The following is a 20,536-nucleotide window of genomic DNA, read 5'->3' as shown; positions in this document are numbered from 1 at the left end:
TTTTTAGAATATAAAATTCATGATTGTAATTTGTGGAAGTATTTATATATTTTAAATTTATTTTTATATTATAATTATATATTTTTAATTTATAATAGTTTATAATTAAAATATATAAATTATTTTTAAGCCCCATTAAAAAATATTTCTGAATCTGTCACTGATGTTTGAGCTTTCTATTAAAAAATATGGATGATAAAACAATAATATATATGTTTATTTTCAATATTTGAGTACATTTCTTTAAATATTTTATTGGTTCACAAAAAGTTTTTAACTTGTATGTATTTGTGTAAATCTTCCGTTATATATACACATTAACTGTTCTCCCTAAATTTACGGTTTATATACTAGTAAAGGAAACTTGATTAACACAACGACTCTGTGGCCCAATGGATAAGGCGCTGGTCTACGGAACCAGAGATTCTGGGTTCGATCCCCAGCAGAGTCGTTTTCCATTTTACTTTGCTTTAACAACTGTTTTGATACATGTTTAGTTAGTTTTCGTATTGTTTAGCGATCTTCAGAGTAAATAACACATATGAGCCATCATGTTAGCATGCTTAGATTAAAACAGAATGTATTTACTCATTAAGTTTTTTACTTTTGACTTCTATGTCATAATTTCTATAATATTTTTCTTTATAGTTTATTTTTATTTGATAAATTTGTTTTATAGTTAATAGGGATCAATGATTCATTCTTCCAGATCTTCAAAAGTGCCTCAACTTTATAATTAAGATATTATGATTTTTTTTTATATTAAAAAAAAACTATTTTTTAGTAATAACATAAATATACATTATTTAAGATTTACATTATACATCGCGTAACAGTATAATATAATATTAACTCATTCCTGTCGTTTCTAACGGTATGCATATTGTCTTTCTTTGAAACTAAATGAACTAGACTTATCCAAGAATTGTTAAATATCAAATATATTATCTTGGCTTCAAATATTTTTAGAACCTCGTCATTTAGATTAAATCATGAATGTGGCTGGATAATTGACTTATAAGTTTCTTCCATCTTTATCTCGTAGGAACAACAGCCTAGATTTATGCCCTTCATTTCTGAAATGATCCACTCAAGTGCACTCTGATTCTCTATTAGGATTATGATAAATTTTTCTTCTCCCAATGAGGTGAATAATTTCTAATGATGATCGACTTAATAATATCTTCACTCAATAATACATAATTCAAATGATGACTAAGGCCATTTGATTCTGACGCGGTCGCAGTGCTCCTTTGGTCTGACACGCGCCAACTGCTATGAATAGTTCTTCTTTTAGGGTTACAAATTTGAGATAGAAATTGACGGCCACGAGGTTTTTGAGCACAAATTTTGAGATCATTAAAGTCATTAGAGAGCTTATACTGATGAAGAATTCTTATCTAACTCATGATAATTATTAAATTCTCTATGAGTAACTAAGTTATTTTATATTAGGTCTTTTAAGATGAACCTAATTATACTCTATTATATTATATGATTGTTTGAGATTAATTAAATGCCTTTATGTTGTTACCATTATTTAATTGTTCTTGATCTTAATGTTTCTATGTGTTGACGAGCACATAAATTGATATTAGATGAGTAGGGATTATTGGTTTTAAGTCTACCGGTCCGATCTAGGGTAATTATCCAATTTAGTAATTAACTAAGAATAGGTAATTATAAGTTGTAGCTTTTGAATTAACGGACTTAGAAACACCTAGTTTAACTATGAATTGACCTAAGGAATTAGAGAATTATTGTGTAAATTAGTGCATTGTACATTGATCACTGCATTTTTATGCACATTCTTCTACTATTGTACTTAGACATTTCTTTAGTTTGTTTTATTATTTTTACTATTTTACTGTGTTTTTATATTTTAATTTATTTTTGTCTTTATTTAATTTTTGTATTTTATTTTCAGCATTAGCGGTTATTTAATACATGTTCACTGTTCCGTGTAGTATCAATTGCGCTTGTTTTATTGATATTGTAATAAAAAAGGGAATAGAGTCCGCTTAAGGATTGGGAATTATTTGGATGATGATAAGTGGGAGATCAAACATGGTAGATTAATTGTTTTAGCTTATTTGATAATCACTTAATTACATTATTTTCTTAATCGAATCTTAAGTCTTACTCCTCCCCAAGTCAATTTCAATAAGTTAATAATAATTTAAGAGTCCTTGAGATACGATACTCGAGTTGTCGTTACCGTAAACTACATTTTAAATTACTCGTTTTTTATCCGTGTGCGACAACGGATCATACACCAAGTTATTGTGTACACTGGTCTTGTTAATTCGTCGTAAGATAATAGTGTAATTATAATTCAACTAATACACAGTTCATAAACAAGTATAATTAAGAGAATTGAAATAGAAATCTAATCGCTTTTCATTATCGAACTTTACTCCCACAAATTTCTTTCTCGTTTTCGTACCAAAACGTTATTGAACCCAGGGCCGGTTTTGGGCCTGTGCAACCTGGCCCGTTGCACAGGGCCTCCAAAACATAGGGGCCTCAAATTCTTAATTGGGCTTTTACTAATTTTAAATGTTAATTTATATATAAATGTTTAGATGAGTTATCTTAGAGTCAAGCTTTTGCAGCGCAGCGGCCGTGATGCAAATGTTTTGAAACTTGACGGTCATGCGTTCGAAAATGATGTGAGGCTCTTTTATTTTTTGCAAAGGATCAAACTGGTTAAAAAGTAGAGTACGGCAGGGGTTTTAAACATATGCACCAAATATATAATTATCATTGGTGAATTGGCGAACGTGTGCTGCAATTTTTTTCTCTAAATATTGAATACTTTAATTTATTTTATATTTTTGAATACAAATTTTAATTTTAATCTATTCTTTATAATAAAATATTATAATTTTACTATACAACTAATTTATTTATTATTAAATTTTTATAATACAATATAACATTGTTATTTGAGATTTTTAGTCTATATTTTTTTATAGAAAAAATATAATGTTTATTTTATTTATATTGGAAGTTAACAATATAAGTCTTATTTTTAATTAATTCATCATGATTATATAAATAATAAAATTAATAGTTTAAAAATTTAAAGAAACTAAAATTAAAAATCAAAATAAAAAAAAAACTCTAAAAATCAAATGTTAATTTTTTTAAGGTTCGAATTTAAATTTATAAAAAAAAAACACTAAAAATCAAAATAAAAAAACACTAAATTAGTTTAAAAATTTAGAACAGGGCCTCTAAATGGCACGAGACGGCCCTGATTGAACCTCCTTGTTATTAATTTTAAATCACGTTATTATTACCTTGTTAAATTTAAAAATCCTGTGGAGACGGATTATTTTATTACTTCGGCGAGAATAATACACTAGCTAAATTTTTCATCAAGTTTTCGACACTATTTCCAGAGATTGTTGATAATTTCAACAAGGCAATTTTGTGTGATGTTTTTAATTTTGCATTTATATTTTTAATCTTATTCATAATTTTAGTTAGTATTTTTATTTTTATTTTATTTTAGCAATTTTGAATGTTAAGTTTTCTACTCTTATTCTGTCTAGTATGGTGCAGTACTAATAATGTACTATTGTTCATTTATGTGAGGTTCAAATTCAATACTGATACCGATAGACCCTTAAATCGAAAGAACAACGCGAAAAATTCACAAAGCAAAACGAGAAACACTATAAGTTACAAAAGAACTCAAAGAAGAAAGAGAATAAATCTCGGTTTTACCATGAAAAATGTTCGGGGACTATAGCAGAAGGACTGATGTTGGACAAATATCCTTAGTGTTTCAACCAGCTAATCCTGTAACTTTTGATATTAATAATTATGTACTTTCAGGTTTAAAGAATAACTCATTCAACAACAATCAATCAAAGATCCTTGGGAGCATCTTACTAAATTCTACAAGATCTATATCAGTGAAATTGTGAAGTTGCATGGAATTCCTTCGAGCATTATTTTAGATAAAGATCTGAGGTTCACATCAAGATTTTTGGAGGATATGCAAGCATCCTTGGTCAGACAAAAAGTATTATCCAGTCTTTGGAAGATTTGTTGAGAGCTTGTGTTTTAGAACAAGGAGGTAATTGGGACAATTATTTGCCATTGATTAAGTTTACCTATAAAAACAATTATCATTCTAGTATTAGAATGACACCTTTTGAAGCTTTTTATGGTAGAAGGTGTATGACACTTTTGTGTTGGTATGAATCGGGTGAAAGTGTTGTGCTTGGACTAGAGATTGTTAAGCAAACTACTGAGAAGATTAAGATGATTCAAGAAAAGATGAAGGCGTCACAGAGTAGATAGAAGAGTTATCATGATAAGTGAATGAAAGATCTTGAATTCTAATAGGGATATCATATGTTCTTAAGAGTCACTCCAGTGACTGGTGTTGGTCGTGCATTGAAGTTCTGAAAGCTCATACCTCATTTTATTGGTTTGTATCAGATCCTTCAAAGAGTCGACGAAGTTTCCTATTGATTTATATCAGATTGAAGACCAAAGAATGAACCACTTGAGAGGTAAGGAAATCACCCTAGTTATGGTGGTATGGGGAGGACCTGTCGGAAGAAGCCTGGCGTGGGAGCTGGAGAGCCAGTTGATGAAGTCTTATCTAGAGTTGTTTATTTCAGGTAATTTTCAAGGAAGAAAATTCTTTAAGTGAAGGAGAGTTGTAACACCCCTATTTTTATTATAATATTATTATTATTGTAATAATTTTTATTTGAATTTTAGAGTTCAAAGATTTAATTTGATTATTAATGTTGTCGAGTTTTAGTAGGAAATTACGTTTGTTTTAATTAATTAAATTAGTGTAGAAAATAAGAATAAGTGATTTTAGGAGAAAAATATAATTTAATTAAAAATTAGGGTGGAGAATGGAATTAATGAGATTTGAGGGAAGTTGGTAAAATTAAGTAAAATAAAAAAAATAAGGTTTTATTCGAAATAGGAGAGAGAGAGAGAGAGAGAGAGAGAGAGAGAGAGAGAGAGAGAGAGAGAGAGAGAGAGAGAGAGAGAGAGAGAGAGAGAGAGAGAGAGAGAGAGAGAGAGAGAGAGAGAGAGAGAGAGAGAGAGAGAGAGTTTGATGGTATGTAGAAGTTATCAGCAAAGTTGAGAGAAAAGCTCTAGCAGAACAAGAGTAGGAGAAGAACCTCCACAACCAAAAGCTTAAAGTCTTTTATGTTAATTTAAGGTAAAGGGGAAACTGTTCATGATATGGGTGTTTAAACATGAGGGATAGAGATTATTCCTTATCGTCTTTCCTTTTTTCCTTTCCCTTTCCTCCATTGATGAGGGTTTTGAGTCTTTAGATGCTTTGGGCAAAACCTCTCTAGATTTTTGTGATGTGATGTTGTTTTCTTGCTCTGTTTACTGTTGATTTTCGTATGGATCTATATGCATAATTCGGATTTGTGATGTTCACGAACAAATGTTTTGATTAGATGAACATAATGACGATTTCCTGACAAAATGATGATATAAAATATTTAATTTCTGAGTTATTGATGTGCTAAATGTTATATGATTGATGTATAATGATTTTTCATGCATGTGGGGTTGTCTGGAATCAAAATCATAGCTTTGGAAGTGCTACCACGGAGAAAATGCAATTTTTTTGCGTTTTGCACTGTGACGACAAGCGTCACAAGGGTGAAGATCAAACCGTCATCGACACAGAGACGAATGTCATCGCCCAAATCGCCAACGATGATCGTCAATTGAGAGAAGTTGGTGACATGTTGGGGTAACAATTGTCAGCCCCTGGTTTGACCAAGTATGGGTCCTTCAACTTGATTCTTCCATGTGTATTCTGTTTTCGACGATTGTTCGATGTTGATTGATGTTCATTTATGAGCATTGATGAAAATTTCTATTTTTTATTGTGTTAAGTAATGACAAATGCCTCATGAATAGGAAAAAATTTAAGTTTATGCTGAGATGTTTCGGTTCAGTGGAACCATTGATGTGACCTTGCATTGGCGATGATTTATGTTGTGTTTTAGGTTTGAGACGAAACAGTGATGAGTATTGAAGTTTGAGGCTGAGACGAGTATTGCATATATTTGTATAACAATCATGCATCATGTATATTTGAGATAGGTAGGACTTATGTCCAATGACGAGTTAGGACTTCATTCTAGTGACTAGTAGGAGTTTGGTCCAGTGACGTGTTAGGACTTCTGTCCAGTGACGAGTTGGATGCTTCAGTAACACACCTTTGAATAATAAAATTTTTGGTACCACATGCATTGGAGTAGAGGAGATGAATATATTGCATACATAATTGCATTTTTGAATGATTATTGTTGTGGATGGATTGTATGATTGATTATTTACACTAATTGCATTATCCTTGTTGTTTTATGCACCATTAACATATGTGAATGAATTCTCACTCAATGTTTGTTTACGTGTTGTTATTTACGCCCGTGGTGCAGATACTCTGGTAGAAAATGATGAGCTTTTGTTGTTACTTGTATTGGAGGATGACATAATTGGTTTTTTTGTTGTTGTTTATCTTTTGTGTTGTTTAGTTTTCTACGTGTCTCTCTGATAGTGTAACACTGGGTTGGGAATACCTTGTTTTATTTTCTACGAGTTTTTGAATTAACTATTTTATGATTAAATGAAGTTGATTTCCATTTATGAGACAATTGGAGTTGTATTGACGCTTAATTTCCAATGCTATTATGATTTGAGAATACTATGCTGAAAAATGTGACACCCTTTTTGAATATTTTATTTCACTTGTTTTATAAATTAAGTGTTTAGGGTTTAGGGTGTTACACTAACCATGCATGCACCTTTCCCTCTTTGGTCCAACGTACTGAATATTAGCAACATCAATTCAAAATTAACGTCTTTGATTCAAGAAGCATTAAGATCGCAACCTTCAATCCAAGATGTCGCATCACTAAATCTCATAGGAAGCTTCACTCCACCGAAGTTTCCTCAATCTTCTCCATTCCTAGTTCCACCACAGAACATATCTCTTACCTAGCACATAAAAAAACAAGAAAAACACCTCAATAGAATTTCAAAATCAAACAAAAAGAAGAAAAAAAAAAGTAATAATGATTTTTTTTTAATAATTATTTTGAGGATAAAGAAAATATATAAAATTAAAATTAAAAAAAATTAAATAACATCACAAGTGTCCTAGTTATACTTGAGGATAGAGGAAATATAATTAAAGTATAAAATATTGTTAGTTTATTTCATGATCAACATAAACTTTGGGTCCAAATGTTGTCCCTTAAATATATTCAACACGCTGCTTTGTGGGATAATCGAAAGGGTGGGCATGCCTTAATAGTATGGCCAACATCATTAAATACATTGTTTGTTTACACGATGGGCTCCTTTTTCGAGTTGGTAATGGTAACTTACAATTTTTACAAACTGATTGGCTTAAAACCAGTCCATTATGCCTAATTATTCCTTTTATTCATATCATTCATATCTCTGATCCAAGTCTACTCATTAAGGACATTTGGCAACCTGGTGGATAGAACCTTGATGAACTTGTTACTCCATTACCTCATGAGAGTGAAATTTTGAGTAAACCTAATCATTTGGACCTTAGGGACGACTCCCCTGATTCTTGGGCTTATGGTGGTGCACTTATGATATGTATTTTTTCTCCTTAGTGTATTGATGGTTGCTTGAATGAGATTATAATTAGATTAATTATGGTTGGGAGTGGATTTAGAGGCTACCAACATCGGCTATGGTTGAACATCTAGTTTGGTCGTGTTCTTATTATGCCCTTCCCACTAATGGCCTCCAACACCTATTGTCATTGTTGTTCCTTCCATGAAGAAGAAATCTTCCATTGTTTGTGGGATTTCCCCCTTCTAGAGAGTTTTTGTTGTGCCTTAGTGTGCTCTCTTGTCCTAAATTTCTTTCAACGAATGTTATTCTTGTTTGGCTCCATTTTATGAGTCGCATTGAGTTTGACATTTATTTCCTGACTGGTATCTGGTAGTCTTGGTTGTGGCAAAATAACATGATTCTTGGATATATTAAGTGGTCTATCTCTAAGGTTGTGCAAAAATTTAGATTGTCTCAGTATGACTTTTCCACTACATGTGTCGGTCAAAAACGATCATTTTGCTCTTCTTAAATTTTGACACGGTAGACTCCTTCGGATGAAAGTTGTCTCTCTAATTTCTCATTTATTGACTCTTGAGGTGCTTAGAGACTCTTCAATAAAAAATTTGATTGGGTTTAGTAGTTTTAAAGTTTTGAAGACAAATTGTTATACGAGCTTTTGGGTATTACACATGATTTCAACCTTACCTTTGATATGGGCTATCAAATTGTGATTTGTGAAACTGTTACCTTGATTGCAATTCAAATCATATTGGATAAAGTCAATCACATGTTTCACTCGTATGCAAGTATGCTCTTTCAGATTGATGACTTGTTGGATTGAGTTTAATCAATCCCTCTTTCTCATGTTCTTCGTGAAACAAATGACTGTGTTTATTTATTAATTAAGAAAGACTCTCATGCCGATATTGATTTTTGTCAGTTGTCCTCCTCTTTCTCCATAGTTATTTTCTTTTTAATTTTTTTGAATTCTTTAAGAACTCCAATTTTTTTTTTTAAATTTGTCTTTTTCTTGTTTGACGGATTTCCGTCTGATATTCACCAAAAAAACTATAAAATCTTAAAAAAACAATTCTAAAACACTTTTTTTTCACAATAATCTTTAATATATTAAAACAGGATACATGTTTAGGCGCCAACTTTAGACCAAAATCCCGCCAAAACACGTGCATCGCACGGGGTAAACTACTAGTTATATATAGACTATAGTACTTAAGAATAGCAGTAAGATAAACAATACAAGTCATCATTTGCCAAAGATAAACATTAGAGGTAGACTATATTCCACTCCACCACAATGGATATTGACCAATTTTTCTTTTCCAAAAAGGCATTTACTTGGCCATAATTGAACTCTTGCCAATTAAGGGCTCTGCTGCCCAAACCAGTATGGCAACAACCATTAAACAACCAACGCCCATTTCCTTCTCCAACTTAAAATTTAAGTCATTCCCATTCACACAAGCCCCATATTAAAGTCAAACCTCATATTATATACTATTACCCTAAAAATCTAACAAGTTCTTCACGTTACAGGTTACACAAATAAATCCACACCCATATTTTGTCCCTTTGTAGCAGAACCATCATATGCCACCACGTGTTTCTCGATCCTCTCCTCAAAAATAAAATTAAAAAACTTCAAAATTCACTATCATACCAAAATTTTGAAGTATTATATATCATCGGAAGTGTTTCTTAAGTGTCAATATATAGAGTTTAAAAATATTGGCATTACATATCAATAAAAAAAAACTTTAGTTAACCAAAATATTAGTATAAGAAATTTTTTCCTAAGTATTTATCTGAATTTCGACTATCACTTAATATCTTTACTCCTCTCTTATTGAACTAAATCATGACTCTAACAATCTCCGATTTCTCATCAAATCAATCACAACTCTAATACTATTTGTTGCAGAGTCTAAAAAATACTAAAAGTATTAATAAATTATAGATTCAGAATCAAAAGACTTTAATATCACAAATTTACCTAAAATTTTAAAAATAAGATAATTATTTATATACTCAATATTTTCTCTAAATTTATATTAGGCCTAAATTTTAAAGCATAAAAGCCAAATATTATCATCAACCCTTGTACACAAGCCACAAACACAACAAGTACAATACACTTCCATAAACAATTAATCATAAAAACCCTCTCTTCTCTCCTATCTCCTCCACCCCACCCACATCTTTCAAATCTCACAAACTCATCATCATGTTGGAACAATCACTATCATCCTCACCAACATTCTGGGCCAGTCTCTACAGCTGGTTCACCCCCACTGTCTTCTTCCTCCTCCTCCAACTTGTCATAGCCACCATTTACATCACTTCCACCCTTGCAAATGCCACCCAAAAACACCACCATCACCAACAACAACAAGATCCCAACTTTCCACAACAACAACAACAACAACTCTTTAGATCTCCTTCTGTTTTACAAAGACTCAAATCCATCAACCTTTACTCTTACCAAAACTATAGATCCCAACATGAAGAACATCACACCCCACAACCTCAAACTCAAACAACCTACGAAAACGAAATCCATGTCCCTCAAGGACAACTCGCTAGATCTCCCTCTGTCTTGCAGAGACTCAAATCCATCAACCTTTATAGCTACTTCCCTACTCAACCCTTCACTTCAAAACTCGAAACCACCACTCACGAGAAACATCACGTGGAAGTTAAGGAGACAGAAGAAGACGATGTTTTGGGAGAGATAAAAGACAACCTCGGAGGACTCGAGGAAGAGGGTCATCATGTTTCTTTGGAAGAGGTTTTCATGAAACTGCAGGGGCAAGGAGGTAATTTCGCAAGAACGCATTCCGACACAAAGCCGGATTCAGGGGAGGTTCCGGTGAAGCTGTCGAGGAAGATGAAGAAATCTGCTAGCAGTAAATCTGCGTTTTCTCATTTCAAGGAAGATGACATTGTGGAGAGCCGCCGGCCGGCCACCGTGAAGGAGGCTAAACCGGTTGCTATGGATGAGGACGAGTTGGTTGATTCTAAGGCGGATGATTTCATCAACAAGTTCAAACAACAGTTGAAGTTGCAGAGGATTGATTCAATTATGAGGTATAAGGATATGGTTAACAAAGGAATTAGCAAGTAAATTAACATAATAATAATCATGTTTATGATAATTATAATTATGATAATTTCATTACTAGTATAATATATATAATTATTATTATTTGTTAATTTAGCTTGTAATGTAAAATTAGTAATTTTTGTCTTGAAAGTTAAATTCAACTAATATGTGTTAGTTGAGTTATATGATTACCAGCGGTTGATTAAGATTAGAGTAAAAAAAAAGTTAGCGAGTTTGTTATTTATTTAAAAAATGTTTTTATAAGTGGTTATTTTTGAAGTGGAATTGTGAGTGTGTTGTTAATTTGAGCCTTTTGATTGTGGATGATGGAAGTAGTTATGAGGAATTATTGTTTGTATTTTTATAAATAACAGAATATATGCTTTTTCTTGTTTGTATTTGATAAGAGAGTTATTATTGTGATAAAGTATGATAATTTGAAATACTAAGGTTATATAGCAAGCTATAAGATAATTTGGAAAATAAGCTATACGTTTGGCTATATTGAGTAAAGTTTAGAAAATTGATATGTTTGAAAATTGTGGCATGGCAACAAATTAAAGAGACTAGTTGTGAAGTGTGAACTTGGTAGATGTGTGTGAGTCAGCTTGATTTTGTTGAATTATTTGAATTGAATTGATTTAGTTATATTTACTATTATTTGACTTTGAAATTAGTGATTAGTAGTAGTAATTTTGATCACTTTATTTAGACAAAACACTAAGCACTTTTTTTTATTAAAAGAGCATATAACAAATAATTTTACTTTTTTAGAGTAGTTTAATGGTTAAAATGTCCTTGCACAGATTAAATGAGCTGGTTTTGACAGAACTTTCACTATTATACATGTCTTCATCAAATGGAGTTTGTACAACACTTAACAACCATAGATTTCATAAGTATTTTATTGTTGTGAAGGTTCTGTTTTGGTACTTAGTGCCGTGTTTGTGAAGATATTCTGTCGTAATAATTAGGTTTGGTGAAAGAGGGAGAAAATTAGTGATTACGCAAATGACTTTTCTTTCTAAGTGTTTGGTGTTATTATCAAATGGAGTTTTTCTTTTCATAGATTTGGTAAAAAAAAAAAAAGACTATGTGTATCATTCTCAATTTTGTCACGATTCAAAATAAACGAGAAAAAAGATTCTACTTAACTTTAATAAAATTCTAAGTTTTGTGTTGTAGTGTATGTATATTACTTAACTCTCTCACAATCTTTTATCATCAATTCTATAAAGTGATAAAATTTTAACTGTGTGAAAGAGAGATAAAAGTAAAAAGTTGGAGTTTTATCATGTGAGCAAGAAGTGAAAAGTGGAGGGAAGACAAGTTGGGTAAGTGCGAGTACAGTTGGATTGGAGAGTGAAATCAAAGAAGGAAGCAAGTAGTATTATTAAATTCTTTCTTGCCATTAATGAAGGGTTTGTTTGGTTGAGTTGTTATGTGGAGTGGACGGTGAAAACGTGGTTATCCCTATATTTAAGGGTAATTGTTAATGTTTTCCACATGCTATATAATCCACATAATACGTACCTTTGTCATCTTGTTTTTATAATATCCTTTTTCTGAGATGCCAGTCATGTCATGTTAGATTTGCGTAATTTCTTCGCGTGGAAGTTGAATAGTCAGAACAGAAGAAGAGAAATCGTGTACTAGTATATTTGAATGAATCATCTTCATTATTTTATTATTTTATGTTTAATGTAAAATCAAATATAGTTCAATATAAATAAATATAACTATTTTACAATTTTTTCTAAGTTTATCATTTATATAATAAAGGATTCAAATGAACGTAATGGAATCTCTTTAATTTATAGATATAGTTTTAAGAATATTCTTTGGTGGAACTAGATATATGAGATAAGAGAGGAATGCAATTTTTCGATATGGTGGTGATTGTTTCTATTGAAGTGGAGCAGAGTGAATCGACAACGTTAACAGTCTGACGTTTAAATTTGTCAAGTATTCGAGAAGCAGATTGAGTGTAGGAATGAAATTGATACTTGAAACTGACGTGTGTGAGGATTATATATAGTGAACGACTAAAATTGTTCCCGCTTAACCCGACGTATTGTGTGGATCTTCGTTCGATTAAATATGATGGTGGGAGATAGGTCACAGGTTTGGATCACATGCTTCGTGTTTGGTTGAGGTCTCAACTGTTCTTCGCTTGTTGTTGCACTTTTTGTGTTGGGCCCTATGATAAGGCCTTTGGCCTTGAGCCTTATGAGTGGTCTGAAACAATTTTCCCCAAAGCCCTTGCTACTACTTGCTAAATCAAGGGTTGTGTGGCTCAAGCTATCATTGGCTAGTTATTAAGTTTTTAGTTCGGCCTCTAATTGAGTGAATTAGAAAGGTTTTGAAGGGAAGCCAATTACATTGTGAACGTATGCATTAAATGATCATCTCGTAACAACAATATTTCGTGGGACGAACTTGATGTGTAGTTCTTGGTTAGACAGTGATGATGACCCTCTTTTTAGGCGAGATCATGATTTTTGGTGGCACAATTGTATTTTTCGTTGCCATCTAACGTTGATAGAGTGATAATTGTACCAGGGGATATATAAGGAGCCCAAGGATAGTTTTCCCCCTTTTCGCCAATCGCAATACTTGAAAATTCCTCTATTTTTCTGCAGTTGCTTCTAGTTTTCACAAACAATTGGCATCAATCATTGCCTGGGCATATTTGCGACGTCTCTCCATCGACCCTTATTCGTGCGACCTACCAAGATCACTTCTTTCAAGCTAACGACCAAAGTTTCTTTCTCTGTTGTACTTGTTTCCCTTTTGATAGGTTTTCTTGGGAATATGGTTATGGAGGATTTGTAAGAAGAAGTTGCGATTGAGGATGGAATGGTGGCTAGTAGCCTCGATCTCATGTAGGTTGCTAAGGGTTTCGCTTTTTCTGCTTTTCCTATAGTGAATCCAACTATAATAGATGACTTTAAGCAGTAACACAAGGACCGAAGGGTGTGCAATAACTTTGAGGGTGTGTGTTATTCCCCTTGGATTGAGGAGTGATTCCTCCTAAAAGAGACAAAAGGGTGTGCAACATGTTTGAGGGGGTGTGTTATCCCTCTTCGAAGTGATTCCTTCATCTTTCTTTTAATGACTTTGAGGTGGATGTTTTAACCATTTAGGAGTTGCCCCATCAAAATTGCACCCGGTGAGTTGGACCTTCAAATTATGTTCGATAAGTGACAGGATGTCACACATAATGTTGAACAATGTGTATGACAAAAAGATGTCATAACAAAAATAATATAAATGAAAACTAAATAACACATGTAATTATAAGCCAAATTGATGCAAACATCTAGAGGGAATCAACCTAATGAAAGAAAATTCACTCTTAATAGTCAGTAGTACACAATGATCTCATTTGAACTTCCTGGTTGAGTGTCATTTTCCTAATACTACCCGTGAACTTCAATCTAGGCTCCTCCTAAATTTGAGACTCGTCTCATTTTTACTTAAACATTCTCCCAACTGTTTGTACAATTACAAAAATATATGAAGTGATAAATCACATATACTTTATCATCTTAAATTAGAAAGATAGCCCTAGAATAAAGTATTACAAACCCAAAACACAAGACTCGATGAAAACTATAAAACACCAAGTTTCAAAATACAAGGCCTAAATCTTCATAAGAGGTAGAATGTTACCTTAAATAGAAACAACATCCAGCATAAAATCCCATTATGGTTTTGGTACGAAAACTGGTGGATTGTTCCAAAAAGCGCAAGAAAGATCAATCTTCATAATGCCAACTCTGAATCTTGATTAAAATCAAATTTAATTAAGTCTTAATTTGATATATATATATATATATATATATATATATATATATATATATATATATATATATAGAGAGAGAGAGAGAGAGAGAGAGAGAGAGGAATTCCAATATCTTTAGAAAAGGCTCGATGAAAACTATAAAACATCAAGTTTCAAAATACAAGGCCTAAATCTTCATAAGAGGTAGAATGTTACCTTAAATAGAAACAACATCCAGCATAAAATCCCATTATGGTTTTGGTACGAAAACTGGTGGATTGTTCCAAAAAGCGCAAGAAAGATCAATCTTCATAATGCCAATTCTGAATCTTGATTAAAATCAAATTTAATTAAGTCTTAACTACATATGATATCTCAACATATGATATCTCAACATCTTTCTTAGCATTTGGAACATCTTCTTAAGAAGACGAGGTATATATAGTCTTTGGATCCAACATTTGAATCAGACCTTCAACCACACCTTTTTTGATAGTGGGTGTTGCTATAAATTGTTGTAATGCCTTAACTTCTTGCATAAGAACCTTGAGAAGATGCTTCTTACAGGCCCAGACATGGGCGAAACATCAATCACATTTAAACCAATTTCTAGATCAGACTCATCAATATTTGGAATATTGGGAATAATAGTATGAGGTATTATACCCTTAATTCAATTAAATTATTTAATTAAATTTAGTTGCATTTTATTTTAATTATTAAGTGATTTATATACTATTAATTGAATATTTGAGGAATATTTGTATGATATGTGGCATATGGGTGGGTTGGTGGGGTGTTAGAGGGTAGTAGAAATTAATTAGATTTTTAGTTAATTTTAAGTTAAGCAAAATAATAATTAAAATAATTAGCGTAAATAAAAAATAGGGATTAATAGAGGAACTAGGGGTGAAATAGAAGTAACCTAATTAAGGGGAATTAGGTTTTTGTTTAAAAAGAAAGAAGTGAGGTTTAAGAGCTCACAATACATATAATTTGAAATTTTGGGAGGAAAGAGGCAACAATAGCAAATAGGAAGAACAAGGCTTAGGAAGAAGAAAAACCACCATTGTTAAAGTGCTTTGGATGGAAAATTCAGGTAAGACAGGAGCTGCTTAGATATTATGTGATTTATGAAGGGTAGAGAGAGATCCTCACCTTCCTCTAGGATTGTTTTTATATTATGGTTGTTTATGATGTCTCTTGAATGTTGACGAGGAAATCGTGTTATATACCATGTTATTGTATGAAAGGTTTTTTTTTAACATATGTGAAGGGTGATTATATTCTGAATTTGTGAATTGCTATCAGTGTGTTTTTGAAGCTTTGAAACGTAACCTAAAATCCATGAAAAGTTTCAATTTTAATATGTTAACTAGTAACAAACTCGTGCATACGCACGGGTTCTCATTTGCTACGCGCATTTGTTTACATAATATATTTATTTTAAATAAAAAATTAAAAAGGAAAAAATATTTAGATCAATAATTACTATTTTCGTATATACAAATGTTTAAATCAATAATAAAATTTTCCCCGTATACTAATTTTGGATTATAAATGTCATTTTTCGTATATAAAAATATTTAGATCAATAATAAATTTTTTCCTGTATACAAATATTATTTTTGTTTAGGTATCATATACAAAAATATTTGGATTAATAGTAACTTTCGTATATAAAAATATTTAGATCATTAATTGATTTTTTTCCTGTATACCATTTTTTAATAAAAATTATGTGGATCATAAATGTAATTTTTAGTATATAAAAATATCTAGATCAATAATAAATTTTTTCCGTATACAAATATTATTTTTACTTAAGTATCGTTTATGAAAATATCTAGATCAATAGTAAACTTTCATATATAAAAATATATAGTTCAATGATAAATTTTTTCCTGTATACCATTTTTAAATTAAAAATATATAACAATATTTAGATCAATAGTAGATTTTTTTTCCGTATACAAATGTTATTTTTGTTTAGGTATCAAGTACGAATACTTTTTCAAGAGATATAAAATCTCGTTTTTAAAAATATTTGTATCATCAATACAATTTTTTCAATTATAAAAATATTTGTATTAATAGTAAAAAAAATTCAGTTTATAAAAATACACTTTTCCTGTTTAGAAAAATTATTTGTATAAAAAATACACTGTTTTCTATTTATAAAAAAATTGTCTAAATCATTCTGTATCAATGTTATGCGCGTTGTTACCAGAAATATTTAATATTAATAAAATTTTAATAAGAGAACCTAAAAAAGGACAAATATAAGAGAAAATTGAAAAAATCAAACTAAATTATTTAAATTTATAAAAATTTAAGAAAATAGTCAATAATTTTTTATTTTTTAATATTTAAATCAATAGTTTCGTTTTTCCCGTTTTATATAACTTTTACATAAGAAAAATCAAAATTTATTATATTTGATTTGCCACATCTATTAATTTTTTTTTATAATAACTTAAAATTCATTCTCATAATCATGGTTTTGCAAATTCATTCTACTGAACATGGATATAAGATTGATTATGCCATAAATCTTGATACCTACAAACAACTTGTTGAAATTAACAACTTGTCATGGCCAACAACTTGTCAAAACCAACAACCCATTCATATATAAATCTATAATAAAATTCTTCATGTATAACATAACAATATTTTTGCACTTCCAAAATCTCATATGTGAAAGAGGATAAACCTGGGGAATACACAGTGACAAGAGTAATAATTACTCTTAAAAAAGAAATTTGAATCGTAATGTACATTCAACAATAGCATATTAACAAACCAGTTTATTTGGAGGCTTCAAATCCATGTGGCAAACTCCAGAATAGCACACCTCTTTTCGTAGACTGTTACATTATTACATTCACTTCAGAATAGCTCATAAATTTTGATAAAAAGTAGTAGTATTACTCGATTTTGTTATAATATATGATGTACAAACAAAAAGAAACTAACCACTTTTTTGTGCATTTGGAAATATAGTACTCTTTTGTTGGTGAGAATAGTGACAACACATGCCACATGTATTAAGAAAAAGTACTTGTGTTAAGGTAGACTAAGCTAAGAAATTAATGATCATAGTCCAAATGCACAAAAGTGACAACCTATACATGCACCTGCACGCAGAGCTGTATGAGCTTGTCACATCCGACCAATACTAATAAATTATTTTCCCTTGCAATTTTCCTGCTTTTGAGGACAAACTGAAAATCTTACAGCAGTTGGTACAGAAGGTGATACAGGAGATAATAGCTAGCTGGTTCTTGGACTTTCAGTTAGAGTATTATATTGAATATTATTATACAAAACGTGTTGTCTAATTTGAGTTATTTCATAGTGTTATATTATAGTAAATCTAACAAAAGCTTTAAGCATTATGTTTTAACTTACATGTAGTATGTTATAACAACCTAAAAATATAACTGCTTCCTAATGCATGCCTAACTTATGTTTTACTGATACTAATAATGTTCCCTAATTACATACCTAACTTACACGCAGTATTTCTAATTGAAAGTCAATATATTATGAAACTTAAACTTATAAATATATTTTGATAGGGGTACAATTCTATAACTTTTAAAACTTACTGGCACAGTTCTGTCAATATAGTGTGTTTGGAAAAGCTATTTGTTGACAACCTAGGTGAAAATATAATCTAATGGTTTAATTTAAAATATTTTACAATATTAGCATGTTGTATAAAACTGAAATTGAAAATGGCAAAATGAATACATTAAAACATTAGAGCAAATCATAACAGCCAAATATAGATTGGAACAATTTTAAAACATTAAAATAGGAATAGCATTGCAGAATTAGGATAGGTCTTGCAGATATGCATTGTAAGCTTCTACAAATTAGTTGTGATTGTTCAAAAGACATGTAGATAAAAACTGCTCCTTAAAAAAAGTAAGTGGAATAGCCAAAAAAAACACCATTGCATAACATGAGGCAGTGCTTTAAAGTTGAAATAGGTGCCAATAGTTTTCCTTTGGAATGTCTTGCATTCTTGGGCCTTGAATTCTTGGTGGCAGATTGCTTCAGAGTCAAGATATCAATCGATGGTACAAAATCTTCGTTAGAATCATCTTCTGACATTCTTTTAGAAGGAGTGTTGTTATAGCTAAAATCAGGATTCCAGTTCTGGGCAGCAGAAGCATCATTCTGAAGGAAAAAAAACATTATGGTAAGACATCAATCTGTAGAAAAATATAGTTCAATAATTATAGCAAGCGTCAAGGAAAATGCGTACTGTTTGAGATGACGAAAGAGTTAGCTTCTTAGGGAGAGCAAGTTCTTTTGTGGTAACAATTTCTTTTCCATTAGTAGTTGTAGACTTGATGGGTATGTTTGAAGCATGCTAAAGGGAGATAGAAGTAGTCAAAGTTATGATGTATTTGATATAGTTATGAAAGTGAACCAATTTATTTAGAAATAAGTATAAATGCAAGAAAACCTACATTAGTTGGAGCAATGGTATCCTCAATCTGTTTCCTGACATTCGGATCTTCAGTAAGTTTTACGACAGATGCCTGCTTGTAGTATGATTGAAACTTTACATGAAACACAAAATGCTTCTCAAGCAGATTGTCAAGGTGTGCAGGGTACTTAAGAGGATGGTCCTCATTAGTCTACGGGCAGCATAGCAGATTTAATTGATGTCAGATCCAAATGGGATGTTTATATAATTCAACATGTATAGTGAAACATACTTTAGCATTGATGTGTAAAAAGTATGTATGAAGCACATAAAACACTATAAATATAATTTGATGCATTGATGTCATTAAGTTTATGTAAAAACAACATATTAAGAGTTATTCCCGAAAAATTAAAGAAAGATTATACTTAACAACAAGTACGAAAAGAGATCCAATCTGATGAGTATTGTAATGTTGAAGCACAGATAAAAACAACAGTATTATACCAGCAACCAAAACCTTCACATCTGCATAACCAAATTACATTAGTGTTAGTAGTGGAAACAAAAGCAAATGTACAACTTAAAAAAGAACATAGAAATATTAGTATCTAGACCTAGAAAGACCATGTTATGCCCTCACTGAAGAAATTTCATTACCCAAAATATGTGTTTTTCAGCTTGTAAATCACCAAGTACTCAAGTTAACAAATATAATAATGGTTGAAGTATTCCAAATGAGTACTAAAACCATCCTTGCAATTGAAGGATCTTAAGCAGCATACTTAACAGTGTAAGGGTCCCTGCAATAGGTTGTCGTAAGATCATACTTAACAATATTAACGACATTCTTTCAAACAGTTACCAAGCAAACAAAGTTATATCAATTACGTTAAGTTATTCTAAAAATTATAATGATACAAAGGAACTTTGTTGCTTCACATGTTTAAATGAAAGATGTTATAAACCATATTAGCAGAGGATATATATAATTAAGATCATTAGTGACATTGAAAATGGGATAGAAACTTATAAACCATATTTAAAGCACATACCCTGCAATTCACCAAATATTGATACCTAGTTTATATGATTTATATATGCCAATAGATTTTAGCTATTACTTCATATGCCTTTCTTATGGAATAACAGTGTCAACTTGTGATCATATTCTACTATGAGAATATGTTGTAATGTCAAAAATCCAAAGTAATATTATAGGGAAGCTTTTAAACAATATTTTCTCCAACATTCTAGATGTCTTTCCGTCGCAAGAAGTGTTTGTAGGCTCAAGTATGCATCAAATAGAAGCACCATAACAAATTACAAAAGCACAAAATAAAAATCAACCATTTGACAATCTTCCAAATAGTATTTACTCAATGGCATAAAATGCTTTAAGAAAAACCTGTTTAAGCGAAGAAATACTTTTCAAGCTAATTGCAGAGTCATACCTGTTTAAACTTCAAATCATTTCACACACTATCAATCACCAAAGTTATAGAAACTAAATGAAAACTTGCAAATTACCACTGGCAACAACGAAACCAAAACTCAATCAGTTATATTT

General features: G+C 31.1%; 1 protein-coding gene and 1 non-coding gene across 2 annotated transcripts; both read left to right on the top strand.

Moving 5' to 3' along the window:
• Nucleotides 1-378: 378 nt before the first annotated feature.
• Nucleotides 379-451, top strand: TRNAR-ACG (transfer RNA arginine (anticodon ACG)). The gene has a single exon. It is a non-coding gene; the product is annotated as a tRNA-Arg (tRNA).
• A 9,268-nt stretch (nt 452-9,719) lies between these two features.
• On the top strand, nt 9,720-11,130 carry LOC131596400 (pathogen-associated molecular patterns-induced protein A70-like). Its single transcript, XM_058869043.1, has one exon. The coding sequence runs from the start codon at nt 9,854-9,856 to the stop codon at nt 10,751-10,753; it is 900 nt and encodes a 299-aa protein (XP_058725026.1). The 5' UTR covers nt 9,720-9,853; the 3' UTR covers nt 10,754-11,130.
• Nucleotides 11,131-20,536: the final 9,406 nt, after the last annotated feature.

This window comes from Vicia villosa, linkage group LG4, assembly GCF_029867415.1.
Source record: "Vicia villosa cultivar HV-30 ecotype Madison, WI linkage group LG4, Vvil1.0, whole genome shotgun sequence".
Taxonomy (NCBI): Eukaryota; Viridiplantae; Streptophyta; class Magnoliopsida; order Fabales; family Fabaceae; genus Vicia; species Vicia villosa.
This window is presented reverse-complemented; position numbering and strand designations above follow the sequence as displayed.

Bases quoted from the DNA above. Each gene is read 5' to 3' on its own strand.
- LOC131596400 (XM_058869043.1), top strand. From the start codon at position 9,854: ATGTTGGAACAATCACTATCATCCTCACCAACATTCTGGGCCAGTCTC.